At 39.1% G+C, this 26,576-nt stretch overlaps 1 protein-coding gene across 2 annotated transcripts in view; it reads left to right on the top strand.

The window, feature by feature from the left end:
• fbxl17 (F-box and leucine-rich repeat protein 17) overlaps positions 1 to 26,576 on the top strand; it is a 208,727-nt gene that overhangs the window by 176,793 nt on the left and 5,358 nt on the right. For both annotated transcript variants that reach the window (XR_003443863.2, XM_027167168.2), the window contains exon 9: positions 21,976 to 22,118. Coding sequence is in view for 1 of the 2 variants with exons in the window: in XM_027167168.2 (XP_027022969.1) it covers positions 21,976 to 22,118 (143 nt within the window). In the remaining variant the exon portion in view is untranslated. The remainder of the gene's footprint in view (positions 1 to 21,975; positions 22,119 to 26,576) is intronic.

Genomic DNA, 26,576 nt, shown 5'->3' with positions numbered 1-26,576 from the left:
ACGATGTTCTGGGGAAAATTGATGGTTTTCAGGATGAAGCTGTCTCATTTTATTCCTCTAAATTTTGCCCCAAACACATAGAAAGGCATTTTATGTAAAGTGTGATTGATTATGCATTTAAAGGTACATTTTACAGTGAAACTTTGCTCCTTATAGAGAATCTTGATTATAATTTAATTATAAAATGTAATTGCTTACAATCCCAATCATACACAAACAATACAGCATGCAGTGAAAGGCTTTTCTCTTCTTTTAAATGTTTGTGTCATTAAAAAATAGAATAATCTAGAAGAAAATATTGTAGATTACAATAAAAATAGAATTGAGCTGTACATGTAGGAAGAGGGACAAATGTAGAAAATATAAAAATACAGTATGACTGATATAAAAATGATGAATGTTGTATATGAGCACAGTGACATTTTGTTTTCTTCTGCATCACCTTTACGTTCTCTGTATCACCGCACCGGGTCCCCATGAACTCACTTTTTAGCTTAGCCTGTTGATTCCAAATGTTTGCTGACGTTCTTCTGAAACAGGAAGTCAGCGTGGCATTCAGTCGAAATGCTTGACTGTCTATATCGAGTTTGTAAATGCATCAGAATCAAAACAGACCTACAGTATGACAGAGAGCTAGCAACATATGGAGAACATGAAGAGATTAACCAGAGACTTTTACATCCTCATACTGACTCACCTCATCACCCAGTGACATACTGTGCTTCAGCCTTGAAGAGGTCGAAGTTTCTAAAATGTCTCTGTATGTTCCTGTCACATAACCATGACATTTTTCCTTCTCTTAAATGAATGAACTCTGACCATTTGATGGAGGAGGATATACACAACCAAAAACACTATTGTAGAGCAAGACTTACCTTCAGGGCAGGATGTGTGTCGTTCCACTGAGCGTTTAATCGAACATTTATGAAGTTGTGCCTAGATCAGATATTTCAATTTTTTTTCCAAGAGGAGACAAACTTTAAACATTTTTGAAAAAAAAAAATATTTTGTTTTGTGGATTTTTTTTCCCCCAGCTTTACTTTCATATTGCTGACCATAAAACGAATGAACAGGTAATAAAATCTCTCTCTTAAAAAACAAATCTGATTTCTTTTCCTTTTCCATTTTTCTTTTTGTTTGTTTGTTTTTTTTGGTGGGGTGCAGGTCAATTTTAGTCCAAATGCCCAAATTATTTGCGTTCTCACAAAATCAGTGATCAAGTCATTTGTCTAACATCTTGTATTTTATCTTGCTTTCTCAGGTTCAGTATTTTAATACAGAGCAGCACACAGCATGCTGCTGGTACAGTGTAGATCAGTCCTGTTCTGTATATCTTGTCTAACCAGATGGACATATTAAATCATTACAGTCCCGTTGGTGCAAAGTCACTCTTTATCATTTCAAACCTCACTGCTTTCCAGTCCCAGCTTTAGAAATCCGTGAAGCCACGCTCATTAAAAAACTTCCCTCTCTTTTTCCATTTCTTTTTTTTAAAACCCTACTTCTGTACCTGCCTTTATTTCCGGATCACAGTCTCGGCTTCGCATATCATGTCTTTTTAACCCTTATGCTGCTGCCAATTCTGCTGCTTGTATTGATCTCCTTTACCCTGCAGTACATGCTGTGAGGTGTAACAAAGACAGAACTGCTTAACCTGTGTGTGTTTGTGTGCGTGTGTGTGGCACACGGTGGAAGACAAGGCCAGGCTTTTAGACATTTCTAATAGACATCTTTGATATTTGTGAGTTCTTAAATGTTACTACAATGACAGCTAGACTTAGCACTGGTTACATTCATATGTTGTGTGTGGTGTTTAATATAGTACAACACTCACTGCTTTAGACCAAACAAACTGATAAAAGCAAAATATAAGGCATACAGATCAAGACAGCAGGTAGTGCATCCCTCACAAGGGGGCAGACTTGCTCTCTGCCTCCTTCTCTGTTGTTCACTTTCCCTCTCCTCCAGGGAGGCATCTGTTGTTTTGTGTTGAGAACGGACATCTGATGTGATGTTTTTACCCTTGAATGGATTGTTTCTGGTTGTTTGGAACTGGATAAAAAAGGGCAGGTAGTGCTGATTTAAGAAAAAAAAAGGAATAATTTAAGTGCAGAATGGGCCTGTGTGAGGTGCATGTTTTGCTTCGATCTAGAAACACTGACTACACTGAAATCCTGTAATGAGTGTGTGAACAGACAGTCGTTCAGGGGAAGAGAAACAGGTTAATGTGCTTGCGCTCGCCGTTTCAGACACAAACTGCACACTGAAGAGGCAAACTGACAGACACATAATCAATGCTTCAGATCTTCACTGACTATTCAGCAACTCCACCTCTAGTCCACACAGCAAAACGCACAAATTCTGTAAATAAATAAATAAATACATACATACATACATAAGTGAAAGGCAAATGACATCCGAAGTGCTGAAAGCGAGCAGCGTTTTCCCTACATGTAGTATAACCGTGGACAGAAAACACTGTTGCGTCATGTCAGGTGCTCCTCGGCGCACTCGGATCCATCTTTGCTGCTGGTCACTGAAATGGACTCCATTAATGTAATGAGTTTTAAATTTATGGAAGAGGTGCAGCAGCATTGTATCGCAGGGCAATAACCGAGCGTACTTCAAAATGGCCTTTGTAAATCAATGGCTGCTTCCTCCAGAGCTTTTAGTGCTGCCTGAGTGAGTGCCGCTGCTCTCCATCTGCAGAGATGTCTGCTGGATCTGATTAATGCGCAAATGTTTGTTTTATTTGGGATGGTTTATGCATTAATGAATCGACAAAGCCATTGCGGACATAAATCATAGGTCAAAGGGCTGGAAGCTTTTTTTCCCCCTCATTACTTAGACTTTCTGTGTTCTTTGTTGTGCACCTTTTCTCAACTTCTCTTCATTAGTATTCATCTTTATGACAGTATTTGTGTGTGTGTGTGTGTGTGTGTGTGTGTGTGTGTGTGTGTGTGTGTGTGTGTGTGTGTGTGTGTGTGTGTGTGTGTGTGTGTATGTATGGTAAATTACTTCAGAAGCCTTGGGTCTCCTAGATTAGCTTTGGGATGCTGATATAGAGCATTTATCATTTTGCACAGAGAAATTCCATAGTTACCAAATGACAACATGTTGCTTTTACTTTCTAAATTGCTTCATTTATTTTATCATAATAGAATGAATTGAGGTCTGTATTTAATTGCCATTACCAAGCTAAATGCTTAGTGAACCTGTTTATCTCTCAGCCCAAAGAGAATAATTAATTTTGCTCTCCCGATTCAACCTCAGTGCAACCTCACAGCTTTCATGATGAACTATATATTATTCAGTCATTAACCTTCTGGCTTACAGAATGCTCCACTAATAAATTCCCCAACCCCATCTCTCTCTCTCTCTCTCTCTCTCTCTCTCTCTCTCTCTCTCTCTCTCTCTCTCTCTCTCTCTCTCTCTCTCTCTCTCTCTCTCTCTCTCTCTCTCTCTCTCTCTCTCTCTCTCTCTCTCACACACACACATACATATCGTTATCTCCTACATATATCCGAAATATTGCAATGATCAGTTTAACAGAAGACAGTCTCGTTATTTTATCGCATTGTAGTGACCTGACATCACTTTAGTGCTCTCTGCAATGATCATTTGTCCTGTCAACAACTGAATCATGCTCCACATTTTTCCCCCTCCTCAAACCATGCGCTTGTGCATGCGGTTGGAGCAAATCTCCATGCGCATAAATTATCAGAATATCCAATTCAGTGGGGTATTTCCATGGAAATATAACCCAAATTCAGCGAAAAGAGGCTTCGTTATATGCAATAAGTAAGCTTTTATTTCAGGGCTGTGTTTTAGTCTGTTGATGCCATAGTAAAAATGGCTTGAAAATGATTTGGTAACCCAATAGCCTCGAGCTGATAGAAGAAGAGAAGGATTGAGCCAAACGAGAAAAAGATGTGCACTTGCAAGAAATCATGAATACTAATGCAGGTTGTTGTCCTCTATCTGGAAGGCAGATCGTATCATGGATGAGGCATTGATGAGGATCAGTTCGCTGGGTTCTGCTGTTCATGCTGCACATTATAGTGCACATGTACTCTGGCCAAACACCCTTTTGCTGGCTTCTCGTCCACTCACGCAAGGCTGCATACAGAAAGAGAGAGAGAGAGAGAGAGAGATTTTTTGAAAATGCACCAAATTCCAGTCTGGATCTTCCTCTGATTACTACCACTTCAGACACAGACATGCACAGAAATAGGCATGTAGATGACATGATAAATAGACACGATTTGCACATCTGTACAACATAGTGGCTAAAATAAAAGCAACTCTAAACCAGTTTAGCTCATTTTGTTGATCTACCCTGGCTTATTTAAATATGTACTTCCTAACAGTGCTTTATGAGAATTTATGAACCCTTTATGATATATCTTTCATTGTAGTCAGAGCACATTCCATTAGAAGAGCCATGCCGTGTTCTTTTACACACTTTTTTTTCCTGCTGGGCCTCAAAGTGATGCTGACTTTCAAAGCCAGCCGTGTAATGTGGGTTAAAAGCTCATTATAATTTCCTGTAGGTTCCTTTCAAGCTTTGGCCCTGCTTTGCTGGCCTCCATTCATGCTGCCTTTAATCCCTGTGATCGTTTATCCGCTGTACCTGATTCTCACACAGAGCCGGTCCAAGAGGCTCCCTCAATGTCGCACTCCTATTATTACAAAAAAGTCAGATTGTCCCAGTCAGGCAGCATGAGAAAGACAGGTTTAACACCTTTTCCCAGGAGCTAGAATCCTGAAATGGGCTCTGAACACTTTCCTTGTGACAATCACATAGTGATTCAAATTAGATTCAGAATTTTTGGAAACTGTATGGACCAAGCTGAAACAATGGTGTCCAATATGAGCCTGCTTGCACACCATGCTATTATTATTGCTCTTGTTGAAGTGCTAAAGAAATAAAGTTCTTCAGACTGGCAAAGCTCTACCATTGCTTGTTTATTTTTGTACCTGTATCTTTCACCTGGTAATGTGGATAATAATGTAACTACTTTCAGGATAGTGTGAATATCTTTCAGGTTTAAGATGCACTATTTAGTATTGTGGTTTAGTGGTTAGCACATTTGCCTTACATCTTTATGGTTGGGGATTGGATTCCCTCGTTCGCCCTGTGTGTTCGGAACATGCATGTTCTCCCAGAACTGACAAATTTATGTTCTACCTGTGATTGAGATTTGGGTTTCTTCCTCCTGTCCAAAAGTATACATGGTGACCTGACGCGTGTGTGTGTGTGTGTGTGTGTGTGTGTGTGTGTGTGTGTGTGTGTGTGTGTGTGTGTGTGTGTGTGTGTGTGTGTGTGTGTGTGTGTGTGAGTGAGTGAGTGAGTGAGTGAGTGAGTGAGTGAGTGAGTGAGTGAGTGAGTGAGTGAGTGAGTGAGTGAGAGTGTGTGTGTGTGTGTGTGTGTGTGTGTGTGTGAGAGAGAGAGACCGTGCTCTATGATCTGTTGGCACCCAGTGCAGTTTGTCCCCTGCTGGGATAGACTCTGGCTCCCTGCGATGCTGTGTAGGACAAGTGGTACACACAGTAGATAACTGGATACAATATCTGTCATTAGTTAGCTTTAAGAATAAGGCTTTAAAGGTAAAAGTATACATACTAAATGAATAAAATTTGTAGACTTGAGCCTAACACCGGAGCAACATGAAACAGTACAGCGACCAAGCAGCTGAAAACCGGAGCACAGCCTTTGCCGTGCGGTTTCTCTCACTGCGGAGCACAGCTGAAGTTTGATATCTGCACTTTAAGCCACTCGATTTATGGAATAGCTGAGTGATAAAATGGATTGAGCAAATCATAGCGACATTTAAATGACCCTGCTCATTCTCCCCATCCTCATTCTACTCTATACATCTGAACTGTAATGGCAGTTTCCCAACTGCAAATGGATTCACATTGTGCTCTTTGAATAAAAGTGAGTCAGAGTGTGATAAGCTAATTTGGGGCTTTAGACAAACCTTAAACCCTACTGTTCCTGCAATAATGTCCACATGTAAATTTCTTGCCCTTTAATAGCTCCAGAGTGAAGGGGATAATGGCTTCTCTCTCTCTCTCTCTCTCTCTCTCTCTCTCTCTCTCCCTTCTCTGTTGCTCTTCCACTGCTAATAGGTTGAGATCAAATCATCCATCACTTTCACTTAAAAAAAAAACCTCCTTATATTTTCTACATGCATCCTTTTAAAGAATATCTCAAGTGATATTATTCCTGCCAGAGTGCATGAATAGCAGTAAGATGAGAGTATTTCTGTCATAGCAAATATATTTATTTTTAAAACACCTCCCCCCTTAGCCTTTCTTTCTTTCGGTCTTTCTTCTTGGAGTTTTATGCCAGTGTAGCAGAGCATAGACACCACCCCTGAGGTGAGGAGAAGTGAAGCAGTGAGAGTCGATGACCTGGGCCAAAGAGGTCAGCCACTAAGCCGAGTACACATCCGCTCACATAGAGGCCCGGTTTCACAAGGGACAGGGTAGTTCACATGCTCCGCATGGGAGTTAGCTAAAAATGCAAGATAAGAGCAGGGAAGAACTTGATGTAAAAGAGAAAATGTATATATTAAGAGCCTATTTTAGATTTTATTTGCCTAATGAAACAGGACTAGGATCTGTAAAGAGAAGACGAGAAAAGTTACATCTGTGTGCGTTCACTCAGGCACATCCTCCAACAAGACAGCACCGTGACCTTATGACATCCTGACCCTGTGATCCCTCCTGACACCACGGCCTAGGACTATTGTTTCCAGCCGACACAGTCTGCTGATCACAGCATGTGGCTCTTCCTCCTGTTTTAACACACTCTTGCTTTACATCTTATATCATGTCTGTGTAAGAAAGCCAGGGTTTTCTGTTCTTGTCCATCCGGGGTGGAGGATCTTCCTACTATAAGCAGAATTAGAGCTACGATACTAAAACAAACCAGAACACGGTTTAACTCTGCAGCAAACACAGCTCATTATTTAGAAACAAATATTTAGAGAACAGACAATAAATACGGTCAACCACACGATTATTGGCACGCTTTATTAAAATATAAAGGAAAAGGAATTATATCAGCTAAATAACTGAATAATACATGACCAAATTAGGTTTTTATACTAATAGAGTTTTCTTTATCCGCAGTAATTATTGCCATCTCGGCACTGACTTTTTGTGGAATTTTGATAGAAGAGAATAACAGCACGGATCCTCTTGCTGTGATATCTAACAAAACTGCCCAACAACACCTGCAGAGGAACTTGGACAGTCTTCCATATAAAACATGTCAAGTTTCTTTATATTCTTATGTCTTCTTCAGCTCAGACCACAGCTTCTCAACAGGGTGTAACTCTGGATGGTGAGATTGTGTTCATTCTGTTCCTGCAGTCATTTCTGTTTTATTTGGATCAAGTTAGGGTGGATTATGTTGCAGGAAGATCCACCTGCTTTTGGACTAAAAATATGAGAAAGTGATTATTAGAGAAAATGACTAAGTGATTATTCATGTGTTCAGCCTTGTTTATTTACAGGCTACAATATAAACTCTGGGGACAGAAAGCAAATTAATTAGTTATTTTTAATGGGGATGGTTTGCATTCATTTTAAATATTCTTTAAGGATGTCAAAAGAAATTTCTTAAATTTAAAAGTGTAAAGGTAAATTCTCTTTTTCAAATATGTTTTTAAATACACTTTAAATAACTGTTTAAACTGTATTGCTACTACTAATACTATTATATATTTACTATGTGGTATTAGTTCAAGTGGTATTTAATTTTATTTAATGTAGTATAATTTTTTATTTCTTGTTTGTTAGTTCTTTGTTATTGTAGTCTTTATCCATGTATTTGCCCCACATGCATGTGCTTTCCTCGGGTCTTAAGAGCTTTCCAGAATCTTTCCAGATGCTTTCAGTAACTAGAGTAAGTACAGTACAGGGTTTCTTCCTGTAATCTTATTACTACCAGTAAAGCATCACAAGCTGTGGAATGATGCAGAGCAACACCCTGACTGGCTAATTCTAGACCACCTTTCCATACAGGAAACCCTCCATGTCCTTTCTCAGACCGTTACAAATTTTCTGTTTGTTTTCACAAGTGAATTTCAGATCTTGAGACGTGATAAACCCCTGTGTGGTGTAATCTGATCCTCCAGGTCTGAGGCCCTCACTCGTGCACCATTGGAGCCAAAATGGACTTAGTGTGTGTGGGAAGAGATTTTTTTTTGTACCCCGAGGCTCGGCCTCGGGTGAGCTGCTGGATATGTTGCATGTGTAGTTGCATGTGTAGGAAGCTAAAAGTCGATCCTCCAGCTCAGCTAAATTCCTGCAGAAGCATCTACTGTTTTCTTACAGACGTGGCCTCTAACATGTAGCTTTTAAACTGTCATTTAGCATTTTAAATGCACGTATCAATTTCAGCAAGGCAGTCAAAATGTCAGGGCTGAGCACAATAATCCATCTGTTTAAGTGAGCTTTAGGGAAATAAAATGCACTTCATAAACAAATGTTTACAGGAATGGCAGTTGATTTATACACAGCTATTGATCTGTTCACAAAAACATCACTCTTAATTCATCAGAGAAGTAAGACGGAACTTGCAAGGGATTCTGTCGTCTCATAATTAATGGGAAGTTAATGTGTTGACAGTTTGAAGTTAAGTCTCAGGTTTGGTCAATTTACTGCCAATTTGCAGACATTTCCATTAGCTGAAGTTGACACATAATCTCAACAATGCAGATAAATAACCCATTAGTTTTTGTTTTGTTTTTAAATAGTGACTCAGCACTGACTTGCCATTAGCACATACAGCATGGATGTATTTCTTTTTTAATTTATTTATTTAAAATCCTGCAGTTTCTGAAGTTTCCTCTAACGTCACTGATCTTCTATTGGGTTGTGTTTCCTTCTATTGAATTGTGTTCTCATTTTGAGCCACTGCTTTACACACTTAAAAGTACATTTGTAATTCATCTGTATTTTACTGATGTAGAAGAAGAAATTGTTTAACAGTGTTACAACATTGTGGCACAAGACTACGGCCCAGTATGAAAACAGAAATCATCTACAGAGAAGAAATTAGCTCCGTTATTAGACATTAGAGTTATCATCAAGTACAACCGGGTAATTAACATGGTGTGTGCACATATATGTATATATATTTTATAGATATAGAGAATATATATTTATCTGTTTAGAGAGAGAGTACTGTATATAGCTTCTGTGCAGGGGTAATGATGTTAAAGACAGTAATTATACAAAAATGATAGGAAATCTTTCAAAATTCAAGGTTTTGAATATAATAATGACTACATTATAAAACTCTTAGTAGACAGTGTTTTTGTGAGCTTTTTTTGTTTGTTTTTTAACCGCAAAATTTTGGTGAACTCTGGATTTTTGCTGTTGTTAGACAAAGCTGGACAGTGATGCTTTTTGTCACTGACTTCTCTGTACAAATCATCGACCCTGTTTGGTTTAATTACTAACCAGTTGCGATATGATTTCAGTCAGTACCCCTGTGTTTCCTTTTTGCTTTTCTCTGCTCGCATGCTTTCTGTGTTGCATCAAAAACCTCTGTGTCATTAACCTCAGGCTTTATTGCTCAGCACTGCTGCGATGGAAAGCCGCAGTTGCCATGCTGACAGCTTTACCGGATCTCTTGTTGTTTCTGCCATTATCACTGTTTTTATTGCACTTCCATGCATCGACTTACTGGGTCTTAAAAGTTCCCGACCAAAGGCTGCCGTCCGCAGGTGAGAATTCCAGCCGAGAAGGCCGAGCTGTTTTCTCTCGAAGGCCTCCCGCTCTCTCTTGCTGTTATCTGTTTTTGCGCTGGTGTTTTTGTTCCCAGAAGGCTTAAACACAACAGTCCTGAATGTCTGTGTAACACTGCAGGAAAATACAGTGCAGTTTGTTTAAGCTGCAGCCATTTTCATCCAATTCGCCGTACTTACTGTGTATAAATACAAGACCAAGAACAAAAACATGCACAGAGAGGTTGAAGAAAAGAATTTCCCACTTTTGTGAAATGGGTTACAGACATTTTCATTGAAATTTACAAAAAAAAAAAACACCCCACCCCACCCCACCCCATGTCTACTAGCTTACTTTTCATTTGTGCCCTTTGATCCCTGTGCTTTTATTTTTGTGCATCCATTGTCATTCACAAAATCAGTATAACAACAAGCTTCGAGCTGCCTTTTTCTCCTCCGCTCAGCAGGAGCTATGAATGCCCATCACTTCGTCTCGGGTTAAGTAGCATTGAGTGTCAAGGTTGGCTAAACTGGCCGAGGCCTGAAGTTAAATACACCCCCTGATGCGAGGGGCTTCCAGATCTGTGCTTTAGAGAAAGAACCCAACAGCTGGAAGATGCGACCCCTGTGCCCCATTGAAGTCGTTCTACATGAGGTGGATGATGAATGAAGCACAATTAGACTGTGGAGGTTTACTTCAGCCTTTTGTGTGAGGCATTGCTCCCAATGTGACGCCTTCACCCTTGCTTCTGCAGTGTAGAAATAAGCAAATATGCATTGGTGGGTAGATGAGTGTCTTTAGACTTAAATGCTGTCTGGTTTGTTCAACATATGCTCTAAAGTATTATTACTCTAAAAAGTATATATAATGACTTGAAAGATGATGCTGATCGGAATGTTATTGTAGTTCTGCTATAAAATATGAGCTGTTTTACTATGTTTAAAGATGTACAGAAGAAGATGTTTTGTTGAGTGACATTTAAAACATGAGTATCTCTGACTCTGCTGTGGGATTTAGGTTTATCAGGAGTGTGTTTAGGATCCGAGCCATGCTTAAATGTGAACTTTCCACTCATGTGCTGTGACATGGTGTCTGGGTTTCTGGGAGACTGCACATGCTTGTGTCAGCTCAGTGGGCAGAGCCGTAATCCGTTTACTTTCCCCTGTCGAGAGGTTTTTTACTGGACACTGATGTGAACTGACCTAAATGCATGCAGGTGGATGTATGGGGGAATGTGGAAGTTTCTGTGGAGAAGATTGTAGGGTTTGCTTTACTAGCTGAAAATCAAATTCTCAGCTCCATTTGTTCTAAAAGAATCTGGTAGCTTGGGATTAAAATGTATACATGTTTTATTGGCTGGCATTTTTAAATAATTTCTAATGAAGTTGTAATTCATGACACAGCTATAAAGTTATCTCAGCACTGACAAGCCACCACCGCTGGGCCCTTGAGCATCAACTGCTCAGTTGCAGACAGTCAGTATAAATGAGAGAAACGCCTGTTTGTTAAATTGACAAAATGGACAAAATGTAATTTCTCTATCAATATACATGCATACATATACCTCTGTAGTGCATTTTTCTATACATGCAAACATCTTTGTCCTACTCTTTCTTCATGTATCTTATATTGCACTCAGCTCAACATCCTGCAGCTCTAGTTATATCACTTTAAATCTATCCCAGCTGTATGACTTCAGAAAACAGTTTACTCTGAAGTAATGCTCTGCAGTCACTATTCACTCTTAATCTATAGCAGTGAGAACAGAAAACTAATGTAACCCTTACGCAGGTAAAAAGTCAGTTGGCACTCCTGAAATTTGCTGATGTAAATAGTTTGTAAGATTTGTTTTTATCTATATATAAAATGTGTAGTAATTGACAATTGTGATAACTCTCAAAACACCAATAAGTGTATGTGTTTGAAGAATTAAAGAATTCGACAGGAAGGAATTCATGTTAAATCTGTAATGAACCCATTAGTTCCAGGAGCTCTTGGTTGCTTCATTCCGCTTGACTACAAACTGTTATAGAAAGGATATTATTTACATTTACATTATTTAATGTCCATTGTCACGCAAACAAAAAAGGATGGGTTCCTTCTGAGTCTGGTTCTGAGTTTTTCCTTGTCACAGTCACCTCAGGCTTGCTCAATAGTGATAGATGTTAGACATAAATATGCATTTCATTTGTAACTGTATTCTGTTTCTATACTTATGCAAAGCTGCTTTGTCAGTTGTTTGAAGCGCTATACAAATAAATTGAATTGAATACGTGTACTGCTCATGTTCCCTTCATAAATATTAATCTTATTATCTTTTTAATTCTCTCTGTGTGTGTGTGCGTGCGTGCGTGCCTGCGTGCGTGTGTGCCTGCGTGCGTGTGTGCCTGCGTGTGTGCCTGCGTGCGTGTGTGCCTGCGTGCGTGTGTGCCTGCGTGTGTGCCTGCGTGCGTGTGTGCCTGCGTGCGTGTGTGCCTGCGTGCGTGTGTGCCTGCGTGCGTGTGTGCCTGCGTGCCTGCGTGCGTGTGTTCCGTCCATCTTTCTGTCATGTGATTGCTTTGGGATTCTGCTCTGGTGAAATGGAAATTGGAGGTGGCTGGATGTTAACCTGCTCTATTTAAATGCCATCCCAAAACAGGCCCGTGTAATTAGATAGGAGGCCACATTTGCTGTGAAGTTTTTATGGCTTGGGAGAGTGGACATGAGTGCACTATTAGTTCCACCACTGCAGTTTCGAAGTAGTGACTAGGTCAAGGACCAGGCCCTGGTTTACGATTGCAGTAGGACACGAGCAAGGCTCCTTAATATATGGACACTGCTAAAAAAAAAAAAAAAAACCAGACGGAGAGCGGCAGTAAATTTGCAGTGCATTCCTGCTAGTTTTTCTTAAACAGTATTACTGTTGGATTTAAAATGTTTTCTTAGGTGCATTAGTACAATTCAGGCTATAATCGTGTACACTCGAATTTGTTTTCTTTCATAATAGGAAAAGATCTACATACCGGTTTTATATCCATTCTGTAAAACCTTAGAATGGTGAGCTTTTGTTATTATTGTGGTTGCTTTGCTGTGGTGTTGAAATGCAGGTTGTGTATGTGTTGCTGTTTAAGCCCCCAGCTGTGTCTGCTATCAAAATGTGTAATATCCTAACAGGCATTTCCTCTCGCCAGGTAAATCAGCTTAAATACATAAAGGCGTTTAGCACAGCAAGGCTTTTGTACATTTCATTGTGTCAGGATTGTTTAGTCAATATTAGTTTTGCTGTAAATCAGCAGCTTTTCAGCAGCAGAGACATTTATTTTCGCAGGTAGCTTTGGCACGCTACATCAGTATATTTGTATATATTTGTGTATGTTTATTGTTAGCTTCCTCTAGAGTGTTTTGGTTGCTGTAGGTGCCTTATAGTCTCCCATGGGACTTTTCATGTGTGTGAGATGGAGAGAAAGAAGAAGCAATAGAGTGAAGAGTGCAGTTTAGATTCAAATTACTATCTCGATGTCAGTCTTCAGCTCCTCTAGTGCTTTTGATGTTTATTTTTTCTTTAGGGTGTGTGTTTGTTTTTATGACTCTCAGGATAAGATAAGAAAGGCATAACAATACTGATGGGTCGTCCTCAGGCTCTTCTAACACACACACACACACACACACACACACACACACACACACATACACACACACACACACAGTAAGACACCTTATCTCTGCGTTTGCCTCCATTTTGCTGATTCCTTTAAGGGTGGTGTGTGTGTGCACATGTGTGCATATGTGTGTATCTCAATTGGTCTCGATTTCTCTCAGTGTTGTGCATGTCACCTCAGACTTCATTAGAAGGTTTCCCAAAGCCTCATGGGTAGCGGATGTGTTTTCCTCTCACTCTCGGGTCGTAAAACACTTCAAAATTGCCACGTTTCTGTCACAACGCTTGGTGAATTGAAAATACCATTCCATTGTAAATCAGTCTCCAGCTGCACCAAAGTAAAGCCTGTGTCCTCTGCCCACCACTCAGGCTAATTTATTTCCTGTATTGACCATGTCTCTGTGAATTTCCTCTCCCACCACACTTCACCAGAGCCTTCCCAATATGAAGGCACATTTTGCTCCTTTGCTTTTCCCTTACCTGGTTTTAATTAAGTTTGCTCGAGTCGGGCTCTTCACCTCAGGTAACCTCACCTCTCATGAGGGAAAACAAGTGGTGTTGCTGGGATTTCTCAGTAAGCTGTGATTTTTCTAGCTTTGGCTCTAGTGTTTGTGGGTTTAATGCTGGATTTTTGGATTTTATGTTTGTGAATAAGAAAGGAAGAATCTCCATCAGATGCAACTTATTATTTTCCCTTACCCATCCTTACTTACTATTTCCCTCGAATTATTAGCTGCTTTCATTCTTAATAACAACTTTCAGTGTTGCCCAGAGAACCAGAGTCCCAAGCCACATGCGTTGAGAAGCATGCTTAACAGGTCTAATCATAGTCCTAGTCAAACTCTTGACCCCGTGTGTATTTTTTTCTGCTCTGATCCTGTGTGTGTGGTTGATGACTTCAGCGCAATGAAAGAAGCTTGCCTTGGTTTAGATCACACTCAGGGCAGACGAAGGCTTGTGTGCAAAACACAAATAAAGCAGCTAGGCTGGGGGATTGTCCTTGACAGGCCGCTTCCTCTGGTAAATATCACCTCGTCTGCGCCTTTTTGGATTGCACCGCCTCACCTCCATCATTATATTTAAGTCTTAAAACACAGCACTCTATGGGCCATGTGAGCACTTTCTCCTCATTGAGGACCAAATTGAAAACATTAGTCAGGGAGCACTCTGATTATATTAGGAGTTATGTGAATTCACTAGAGTCAGTCAAGGAGAATGGGCGTGGCGGTGGGAATTACTGACCCCTTGAATAGCAAATTTGTATGAAACAAAGATTTCCAAGGGCTGAGTGGCAGTTACTCTTCAAATAGTTTTGTTCTTATTTTAATGACTCTGTTGCATGTGGGCATCATAATTCTGTTCAGATTCATGAGGTGTAGCGTAATGCTGTGTGCATCACTGAGCACTATCTTATTCTTCTTATTAAAGAGTCAAAGTCAAAGGTATAGTAGGTTTTAAAATGTAGGGTCTGTGACTATAAATTGTTTTTATTTACTCTATTATTGTTTATTATATAAAAGAAAAAAAGTGCTGCTCTTATTTTCTAAAAGCTTTAATGATGTGAACCACTAATTGATTCAGCACGAGGTGTCAGATTGTTAGTGTAATAATTATCACTACATCTCACCAATCTTTGTGCATTCAAATGAAATAATTTCAAAGACAGAATTTGCAATAGGCAACCTTTTATACCACTTGCAAAAATTCCAGTTTTTATAAAATTATTTCTTATTACTAGTTTTTGCTATGAACAGTTTTTCTACCACACAATGTAGTATGATAACATCTAGCCTTTGCCGCAAAAAATAAAACCAGCAGATTAGTGCATTGTGTGGATGATTGGCTGTTGTGCATTGGTTTAAATTCTCGTGTTTTACTATAGAATTCAGTTATTGTGGTGTTGCCACAGCTGTATGTATGTATAGGTTTTAGCGATGGCTTTAATGCAGTTTGGCCAGTCGGATTTTAGAATCGAAAGATAGACAACCTGCAGGTATGGGGAACAATTATCTGTCTCTTTGCTGGCTTTGAAGGATCCAATTAGTCATTTTGTAGTTTCCGTTAATAGCCCTAGGAATTACAAACACACACACACACATTCAATCATGAAGCAAAACTAAATGCAGCATCATCTTAAGTCCACTTCTTTTTTACACAACTGGACTTTTCATACTTTTTTGCTGTCTTTATCTTGTCTTGCATATCATATCATTTCTTTTATTTTCCAGATAGGAAATCATTACCTGTCAAGAGACACAATTTCCATCTTGTGCAGTGACCAGTGTGAGCGAGACTAGTTGGGGTTGAAACAGAGACTGTGTGCTCAGACTCATCTCACAGATAGCTCGAAGCGTTTTGCTTTGGTTCTTTATGTCATCGTAGCCTGTGCCACTAAATTGTAGTGTACGCTCATTTATAATGTGCATGATGTGTATTGTTGGTGTAGAAGATGCCTAAGTGTGCTTTCTTTGCCCAGCTATTATTGGATTTGCAGGAGAGGAAATGTGGCTTTTATCAGTACTCAGGATGTCATGGACAGTAGCTCGGGGAATGAGGAAAGAGAGAAAAAATAGACAGAAATCAGACCAGTTCACACTGTTGCTACAAGAAAACACACAACACCATGCTCATGCACATCTGTTTAAACTTTGAATGCAAACTATTTACTTGTTTGAAATAGTTTTTTCTTTTGATATAACACAGAGACACATAACAGTATCCAAGTGTAGGATAAACACCAACATCAGCACAACATTATTGTCCCTGCAAACATGTGAAACCACAAATTCCACTGTAACAGCCACAAATTGGGAAGGGGAAAGTCCAAATGCAGAGAAGCATAACACGATTGTAAAGTATTAGGTTAAATACTGGCAAGAAAAAAATAATCTGAAACGCTCTACAACTAATGGTGAATGGAAAGGCAGTTATTTTGTGCATATTGTATGCACACAGTGTGGGCTAAACATCTGCTTGTGCCCTTGAGGCCTCAGCATGCATGTAGACGAATCCTCTGTCTGCCCATAATCAGGAAGTTCCAAAACAATATATTCGCATTCGCTCCTTTTTGCAATGCACCGTGGCCATGTAAACCAGTGCAAGCTGTTTGGGTTTGGGGAGGAGGAGAAGAAAACAACGAGTGTGTGTTCAGAATAAAAGCAGCCCTGAAGAAATGATGGGAAGCAGATTCGTGCTCAACAAAAAAAAGTGCACCTCCCTCATAAAGAGTGCATCAAAGGCAAGAAAGCTAATCTGCTTGAAGGCTGAATGGGATGAGACTGGACACACACACACACACACACACACACACACACACACACACACACACACACACACACCTATAGATTTTGGCATATGAAAAGGACACAGAGCCCCACATAACAGCATGCTGCCAGGAGAGCGAAACCTGAGACACACTTACACAAGGAAGGAAATGTATAATTTTCTGGAGTTTAAAATAAAGCTAGATTTCTAAACGTGCAATATTTCTCTTCTTTTAAACCCAAGGGCCACAGTCACTTCCGTTCAATTTGTATCGTTGCTTGTGAAGGCATTTGGAGCTTGATGATTCAGACACCTGACTGGAAAACATTTTGAAACAGTGATCCAAGGAGTGACTTGTTTAGATCTGAATGCTAACATGCTGATCACCAGATCTCAACCAAATGAAACACTTATGGGAGATTTTGGACCAACGCTCGCCTCCAGCATCAGCAAAACACCAGAGGGGGGAATATATTTTCACAGAATATGAGATGCTGCAGTCAGTCTTATTTGGATTTTGACACTTTTGCTGAATTACAGTTGTCTCAGCTAGTAGGAACTTGGACTATCTTTTAAGTAGAAATGGGATTCTGTTGCTGTTGTTTTAGTTGAGGGGGAATCCCACACTTTTCTATTATGGTACTAGTGTGATTCATTCACAGCCATTCCCTATGATCCAGACTGTTGGCCCCGGACCGACCTCAGAGACTCCAGTCTACATTTGAGTGCCTCGGTCTGTGAAATACGACTTCACTAAGAAATGATTTTCTTGATTTGTTTGTAAATACAGATTGATTAAAGGAAGTTCATTCTGCTGTGTTTGCTTTCAAGCAATCATTGCATTATTCACCCTCATCCTACATTCCACCTTACGATAAGTGACCATAGACATTTTATTGTATAACCTCTCTGGCACACACAAGTGCAACACGGGTCTGAAGGGAAATGAAAGAAATAACACTGGAAAGCTAAGCCATAAGTGGGTTTTAAAATTCACCAAACACCCAGATTGGTCAAGTCCAGCTGAATAAATATTTAAAATTATATACACTGTATAATTTTTTTTTATTACTAAACACACAACTGAATAAATAACGTGGTTGAATGTATAAAAATATGCTGTCTCTCTCTGAACTTGTATAGTGTGTGATGCTGATGAGTGGCTTGTTAAACTGCCATGACTAACATCGCCAAGGGGTTTTTTCCTACTATCAGAGTGCACTCTGTTCATGATTCTTCATATAATTCAGATTTTATAAATACTGTCAGCTATTTTGCTCAGCATATTAGTTAATACCTTATAAATGTGCCAGTAATTTCGTTATTCATTCGTTTTAAAAGCAGACGAGATGCGATTCACAGATATTCACTAGGAAAATGTGGCAGTATGAGAATAACGAATATATCTACAGTACGTAAGGCTTGATACAAAAGTACAATGTCCAATTTCAATGGGAATTTTTTTCATTTTGGTTTATTTAGAATTGTACAGTTCTGGTGAGACCAAAAACATCTGCACGTTCATCTCATTGAAAATCTAATGACCTTCTACAGCAACAGAGCATTAGCTATTAATGTTTGTGCCGTTCTAAGCCTGGGCTATTTGTCTTGACTCTTTCACAGGAAATGCATATACAGGATAAATAATATGACAAGTTCAATAAGTTTGATAAATTCCCTGACACAGATAAATTGAACATATTAGTAGATACTGCTGCGTGTCTGATGGAGAGAAGAGTGACAGAGCTTGAGGGAAAGTGGTTATACTATTAGTCATTACAGAGAGAGGGAAATTGTGTGTGTGTGCGTGTGTGTGCGTGTGTGTGCGTGTGTGTGTGCGTGTGTGTGTGCGTGTGCGTGTGCGTGTGCGTGTGCGTGTGCGTGCGTGTGTGTGTGTGTGTGTGTGTGTGTGTGTGTGTGTGTGTGTGTGTGTGTGTGTGTGTGTTTTAAGATGGGAAGAAATGTTTTGACAATAGCGTGTCTTCGTGTGCTTTTGCCAGTAATTTGAGAAAGGACCAGGGAGTTGGCTATCACAGTGGTAATCCTTTCTCTTTAGGGGTTTGGTGATGTGACTCAGAATTAATAAGAGTCTAGCAGGCTTTGTTTTTTGTTTTGTTTTGTTTTTTAAAGAAAAACAATTTCTCTAAGGTGTGCTGTCTGGTTATTGATTTGCACTAAATCGTTTCTGCAAATTCTAGGATGTTTTTTTGTGGGGGTTTTTTTCTTTATCTAGTAAGTTGTTTTTTTCCCCATGGCTCTTCCTGAGTATCTACTAGTTAGACATACTCAACACTTTTTAATAGAGATGTCACAATGTCGGAATACCCCCCAAATCGCCCATTGGTTTCAGCTGATAACGACGATTATCCGTGCTGTCCGACATCTGCAGAGTGTTTAAAAATAGTTGGTGATCAGGGCCCATTATATCCTGTCAGTCAAAAAAAGTGTGTTGGACATTTAGCAGGCACCTCGTGCTGTGTGAAGAACATGTGGAATTACTATGCATTTAAAGTTGTAAGCTCTGCACTGTTAGAATTTCATGAAGTGGAACTACTAAAACAAATCTGGTTACCCACCTTAAAGCTGGCAACGAGTATGGCGTTCCGTTAAAGCTAAAAAGGGTCAAGCTTCAAGACTCATTTTACTCATTTAGCACAAGCATTCAGCAGCACAAGTATATTCAATCTGCACAGCACAAAAGCTAGAGACATTACTCAGAGTTTATCTCTCTGCACAATCACTCTATATATCCCAGGACCAGGACTCTCAGCCACTTGTAAATCACCTTAAACCTTTCGCAGAGGTCTGCACACTGGAGGTATGACAACAGTTCAGTTCATGTTAATGTGAGAGAAGATCATACAAAATGTTAAGACATTTTATCAGTTTAATCTCAGAATTCAGTGAATGTAGGTTAAGAAAGTAAATGTGAATTGTGTTTTCTGTGTATACAGAAAATGTTTTCCTACTTTGTACTGCGTCTAGTATTCGAATAGCCAAATCAAACACAATTCATATAGAAATCTGTTTGTGGAATTTCTTTTATGGTTCTCTGGTTGTGAATGTTTGTGAAGTCCTAAGAGGCGTTTGTTTAGAAATATTTGAGTTGGGTGTTTTTGTCGTGTCTGTGGTAATGGGTTATTGAGTTAACACAAATTGGAGACTTTGTGCTGTGTGTAAGTCTGTTGTTCTCCACTGTTAGAGGTACTATATTGGTCTAAATAAGGGCACTGATGTAATCTCAGTCCCATCAGGTTGGGCAAATAACACCATCTCTAGTGTTTCTCCTGGCAGACAGGTTGCCCTGTACAAATACACACACACACACACACACACACACACACACACACACACACACACACACACACGCACACAATTAGAACAGCAACAATTGTTACTAAACCAAACCTCTTTTCTTCATGAATCCTTTTTTGACTCATCAATCTTTACTGATACAAGGTTAAAAAGAGCTTATATCAAATGTTTGCCAGAGAAATACGCATGTGTGTGTGTGTGCGTGTGTGTGTGTGTTTGTGTTTGGCTGAGGTGATCTGCACCTAGGAAGTAAAGTTGTCTCTAGATTTGGTCTGACCGTGACCCTTGCAGTAGATGCACTCCTCCCACATACACATACACATACACACGTACACACAAACACAGGCATAGTGATGGATGTTTCCCCCTTTTATGAACCCTCAAGTATCTGTACACACAGGTGTGTGCTTACATAGCTCAAAGACCTGAAGTAGTGACTCCACATCCCGTCTCACTCAGCACACCCACTCAAACCCACACTCAGGCCCACTTCTCTGTACATAGCTTTGGAGTACTGCAATAAATTAGCCTTGTTGACCCTCATTATACACACACACACACACACACACACACACACACACACACACACACACACACACACACACACACACACACACACACACACAGGGGTTTCCTGCTCCAGCTATGTATGTGTGTATGTCTGTACATACACACAGACTTGAGTAGCATCAACAGCTGCTGAACCGGAGGCTCCAGAAGTCTGAAACCTCTTATTAGGAAATGTATTTACAAAAACAACACACCGAATCAATTATCCTAGTTGATGTTTACCTCTGAAAAATACATGATTTAAAAACTGAATTATATCGATTCTCTATGTAATCATATTTTGTGGAATAAAGAGGGTTTCCTTTTCACAAATGCTGCTACAGTAGGTACATTCTCTTTACAGAGCTCAGAACTCTTACTTATCCAAAGAATAGTTTTTTTTCCCACTAACAGTGTAAATAGATGTAAACTTAATCACTCTGGATATAACCGATCTAAAGAGATCTAGATAATTCATTAGAAAGGGGTGAACACACAAATGCAGCCATGTTATTTTGAGTTGATGTGTTTTATCTGTACTTTATGTTTTATACTTTACTGTTCACAACACAAGCAGCACTGTTTCAGCTTATAGTTCTACAGTTAATGTTGTGCAACAAGTTCAATTATCACTTACATTTGTGCAGCTTTTTAATTATCATTCCCTCATGAGCTTCTTTCTTTTTTATTCAATTAAATAAAACAAACAAACTGCAGCTTGTCAAATAATTGATCAAAATAAAGCTCTCTGTCCTGAAGATCTTCTGTGGCAGAACACCTAATGAAGCAGGCTTACCTCTAAGCCCTGACGCATGTTTAAATCTGTTTATTGTTACTTACAATTATGCGAGCGTCTGCTGTTCACTAAGTCCCACTGACTGAGTTGTTACTTTAACATATTAGAACAAGCGTATTACTATAAACCTGTGATTTGCTTGGCAGCAGACACAACATTAGAGCCATGCTGTTATACGAGATTAATAATCATCATGTTCTGGCCAATCACATTTGAGAGTTCAACAAGGGTGTGGTGTCAGCTACTGTAAATGAGTGATTTTAGATCTGCCAGTGGAGAAAAAATGATAACTGAGCTATGATTTGACAATGTGGAATTTTTTTGACTGAAAATATTTCTTTGTATTGGCCACAGATCTTTGGTGAGGAATCAAATGAGTCAGAAAGGCTTTAAAGCAAACCACAGACCAGAGTGGGAAAATATGTGTTGGGAGAATTTTTATCATCTTAATGATGCACTATTGCCGTGTCATCTGTGGGCTCTTCTTTAATGTGTTTATGAAGGTTTTCAGTCATCCATGTATGAGAACTTGCTTCAGCTAGACCCGTAGTATTAATGCTTCCTCTCTCTCTCTCTCTCTCTCTCTCTCTCTCTCTCTCTCTCTCTCTCTCTCTCTCTCTCTCTCTCTCTCTCTCTCTCTCTCTCTCTCTCTCTCTGTCTGTAGCATTGATAGCTATTGGGCAGTACAGCAGCACCATCGAGACGGTAGATGCAGGCTGGTGTAAGGAAATCACAGACCAAGGAGCCACACAGATCGCTAAGAGCAGCAAGTCCCTGCGCTACCTGGGCCTGATGAGGTGTGATAAGGTGAGGAATTCAGCACAGAGCCTTGGAAATGCAGAGGCTCAGCTTTCAATTGAAAATTGGCTCTGTTATGTGTTAAACACCTTTATGGTCAACTCTTTAGAAGCACACAGCAGGTACGCAGAATGTCACACTGATCAGCAGCAGCACATGAGAACAGGTCACACTTTTCTGAAAGTGAGCGCACAGCATCACACCTCACAATACATCATAAAATGTTTCATCGGAAAAGCATGCACTGGGAAGAAGTAACTGGGAAAAACTTCATACTGTGCTTAAGTATGTCCAGCAAAGCATGCTGGGACAGGAACTCACAAAATTGCACCGTGGGCTAGAGGAATTTTTGCTACAATATAAAAGAGGTATGGGACATATTTTTAGTTTTTTAGGACATTGTGCAGTTGCAACTCTCTCCTGCTGTGTCACCCCCCCCCCCCTCTCTCTCTATGTGTCTCTCTTCTCCTTTTTGTTTTCCCTCTCTTTCCTCCTCCTGCTCTCTTCTCTCTTTTTTCCTCCCTCTAGTTCTACAGTTACCTCCCTCTTTCCCTACCCTGTTATCTATGGAGTCACTTAAACACTTGAAAAATAGGTTAGCAATGGAACATGCATTCCACCCCTAATTTTCAAATTATATTTCCCAGATCGAAGCATAATATAATTTCTTGATATTTTTCAATTGGGTTGTCAAAACAAGATGAGTTTTCTGTTGTTGTTGTTTTTATTTATTTATTTGTTTGGGGTTTTTTTTTCCAGAAAATGAATTATCAACATTTCCCATCAACACTTGATCACTTGGTATAATTAAAATGCATTGAAATAAAAATTTATATTGCTTGTATTAAAATGAATTTATCTGCAGTAGCTGCCACTAATGAGGGCTCTCTTCTCCTCCTCTCACAACTTTCTGTTGATTTTCAGCATAATTTCCATAATTGTCAATTAAATTTTTTTAAATGCTATTTATATTTTTGATGTTGCTGTTGCCTTTGGACTTGTTTAACAGCTTAAAAATGTTGATATCTACATTCTGTATGTTACATGATGATATAAGACACTAAATAGTAGATTTATATACATGGAGGCACATAGGGCACTTTTTATTCATTGTCTTGCACCCAGTTACCATTCATTTTTTGTTTAAAATGTGTTGTTTTGTTGCCTTACTGTATATACACTGATCAGCCATATCCACATGGACATGGACTCCAAGAGATCTCTGAATGTGTGCTGTGGTGTTTGACACCCAGACGTTAGCAGTAGATCCTTTAAGTTTTGTAAGTTGTGAGGTGAGGCCTCCATGGATTGAAATGTTGTCCATGTTCCTCAGACTTTTCCTGGACAATTCTTGCACTGCATTTAGGGAATACAGTTACCCTGAAGAAGTGTACATGGTCTGCAACAATGTTTAGGTACTGTAGGTGGTACATATCAAAGTAACATCCACATGAATGCGAATTCCAAGGCCTCCCTGGTGCCATCTCTTCCTCAGTAAGTGAGGCACACACAACCAGCTGTCCACATGATGTTAAAGAAATGTTATTCATCACATCAGGTCAGGCCACATTCTTCCATCTAAAATCTTAAACTACTGGGTGAAGACTAATAGGACTAGCTATCTTGGTTTTATGACTTTGATTGCTCAGGCTGTTTAACACTTGTGGAGAGATTATCTTTAGTGCAAACATGATTGCATTATTCACTGCAGACTGCAGACATTGATCGCTACATGTGATGTTATTAAAAGAATGGGTTTTTCAAGAACATTTCCAATTATTGTCAGTGATTGAAGAAACAATTACATACACATTCACTGGCAAGACACATTATTATTAATTGATTGGAAAAAAATAATATTTGAAGTGCAAACCCATGGGAGTGCAGTCACAGCATGTTGTTCAGTGTATGTGACCTCGGGTCCTTTTTATTGTTCTGTGGCTGGAATGTCAGATTGAGGGGAGAGATGCACTGGCTGTAGTGCTGAGGTCACTTCTGAGTTCAGATCCATGTAAAATTCCTGAATGACTCGAATGAGCAGATGTGTTAAAACACTAATAGCATTTCCTAAACCTTCATGTTGTGTGCAAATTACAACTTTGATGATTGTCTGTCTGTCTTTCTTTCTGTCTGTCTGTTCATCCATCCATCCATCCATCCATCCATCCACATTATTAATAGATCACCTGCTATAAGATCACACCTACCAGCTATGTAAGAAATAAAATATGATCTGATGTGCTGGTGCTGTTACAGTAAAATCATGAATGATGAGAGAGTGTGATACCGCCTCAGTGTTAAGACACCAAAGTAGAATATTATCCAATAACAGAATGACACAAAGTGTTTTATTCCAGTTATTCAACAGCAATCTGCCAATTATAATGTTTACCTTCTTAATTTATGACACGTTATACTTTCTAATTGTTTATAGTTACATTTGATGTTGCGGAATATCTGTGAAACAAGTTCATTCCTGCTATAATTTACCTTACAACAGGAACAAAATATAATTTTATCATAATTATAATTTTTAAGACAAAAAAATAATCCTGTGTAGTAATTATGCCTTTGTAGAAGAAAATTTCTGAATGGTTAGAAAGCACTATTACCTGTACTTAAGACTCCTTTAAGAAATAAGTCCCTTTAAGAGATAAATCCCTCCTTAAAGAAACCTTCTCCATATCAACAATGTTTTCTTGTCTTAGTTATACACATTTTTCATGTGTATTATTAGCCTTACATTATATACAGTATTCCATACAAGTCACTATGTAAGACTTATTACGCTATATAAAACGTGTTACAAACAGAGCATTAGTATAAACGTATTTCCATTACTGTACTCAGTGCAGTCTGAGCCTTCGTGCTATAGAAAATGAATCAAAAGCTTGAGAGAGAATAGAATCCTGAATTAGACAGTGCTGTGGTAGTAAATCTAAAACAATAATCATTTCTGTTGATTTCTATTGTTGGCAAACATGAGCTGCATTCAGGTCATTAGTCCAAACGCTCCACCCATCACCAGGAGTATAAATCCTGAGGTTTCTCTATCCCTCTGTGGCTGGGAACATAATTAGATCTGCTCTTTGTTTGGGAGGAATGACGTTCCTGTTTCTGCTGTTGATCAGTGTGTCACCTGTTTGCTCATGCGTGACAGAATAGCGCAGTTAGTGTTCTCCTGTGAGCATGTTCAGCCACCCAGGTTTGAAATAAAAAAGAGAGCATGCTTCAGTGTGTTGCTCCTCCAGATTTCACAGTGTTGAGCAAAACTGGTTGGAATTAGCAACTACTAAATGTGCAGATGTGGTTAAATAAAAAAAAAGAAAAATTATTGGTTAGGCATAAATGGAATTTGTACTATTTCCTTCCTACTCATAGTGCTATAGAAAGGAATTGTGAGCATGTTCCTTACTGATTCCTTTTCTGGCCTCAGGCAAAAGAAAAATAAAATGAAGATTTCAGCTTTGAAAGAATGCTGTTAATTGAGGCCAGCCAAAATAATCAAATCAATTCATATTGAGGCCCAGACAGTTTTTCAGCTCCCTCAAAGGCCTTGATGTGCAGCATGGAGGAACCAAGTGACAGCTCCGTCTTTTTTATCAAAGAGAAATTTGTCCAATTTAACAATCTTTCTTTGTACACGGCAACATTTCTGACTCTTCCTTCATTTTTTTTACGAAGTAATTGAAACAGCATATTTTCACATCTTCAGCATTTTTTTTTTCAGACTAGAAGGACATCATCTGTTTCCAGTCCAATAGTCAGTGTCTGTGAAAATATACAATGCCTTAAACACACACAACCTGTCTAAGTCTTATATTTATGTAGAACATTTAAAGATGTTCTCGTCTAAAATGTCAGTTGGGATTTTGTTCTTTTTGTCTATGTCTCAGAGAAGTCTAAGTACAGATATCTGTAGATTTGACTAATGTGCACCCAGAGGAACGAGCCAATATTCAGGAGAGAGAAGAGAGTCAGAGGAAGAGAAAAGAGGCTGCTGTAATCACTCATAGCTTAAAGACATTCTTTGTAAACAGATACAGAAACAAATTCCATCCACAGATCCGATGTTTGCCAGCAACATGCAGAGAATGCTATTTTATGTTTATGGGATGATTATAAAAATGATTTGAATGCTTGGCTGTGAATTAGAATAAAATGAAGAGCAATATTATGCTTTCTAAAATGGAGCATTATATTTTAGCACAGATAGTTTAATGAAACTGCGGGAGAATTCCACAGTGGCGAAGCTCAAGCAGCCAAACCTCTTGAAGACAAAGTAGCATAAGAGATTTCAAATTGGTTGTGGATTTAAATTCATAAAGTAAATGTACTAGAAGTTCTCATGGGTTTATTTAAGGCTATGGTTTCTGAAGAATGACACTTTTACACAAATGACCCAAATCATTTTTCTTCATTTGACTTGAAATTTGTTATTCCATCAGCAATACAAGAATAACCTGT

Source organism: Tachysurus fulvidraco, chromosome 14 (assembly GCF_022655615.1).
Source record: "Tachysurus fulvidraco isolate hzauxx_2018 chromosome 14, HZAU_PFXX_2.0, whole genome shotgun sequence".
NCBI lineage: Eukaryota > Metazoa > Chordata > Actinopteri > Siluriformes > Bagridae > Tachysurus > Tachysurus fulvidraco.
The sequence above is the reverse complement of the archived record's forward strand: the minus strand, read 5'-3'. Positions and strand labels throughout refer to the sequence as shown.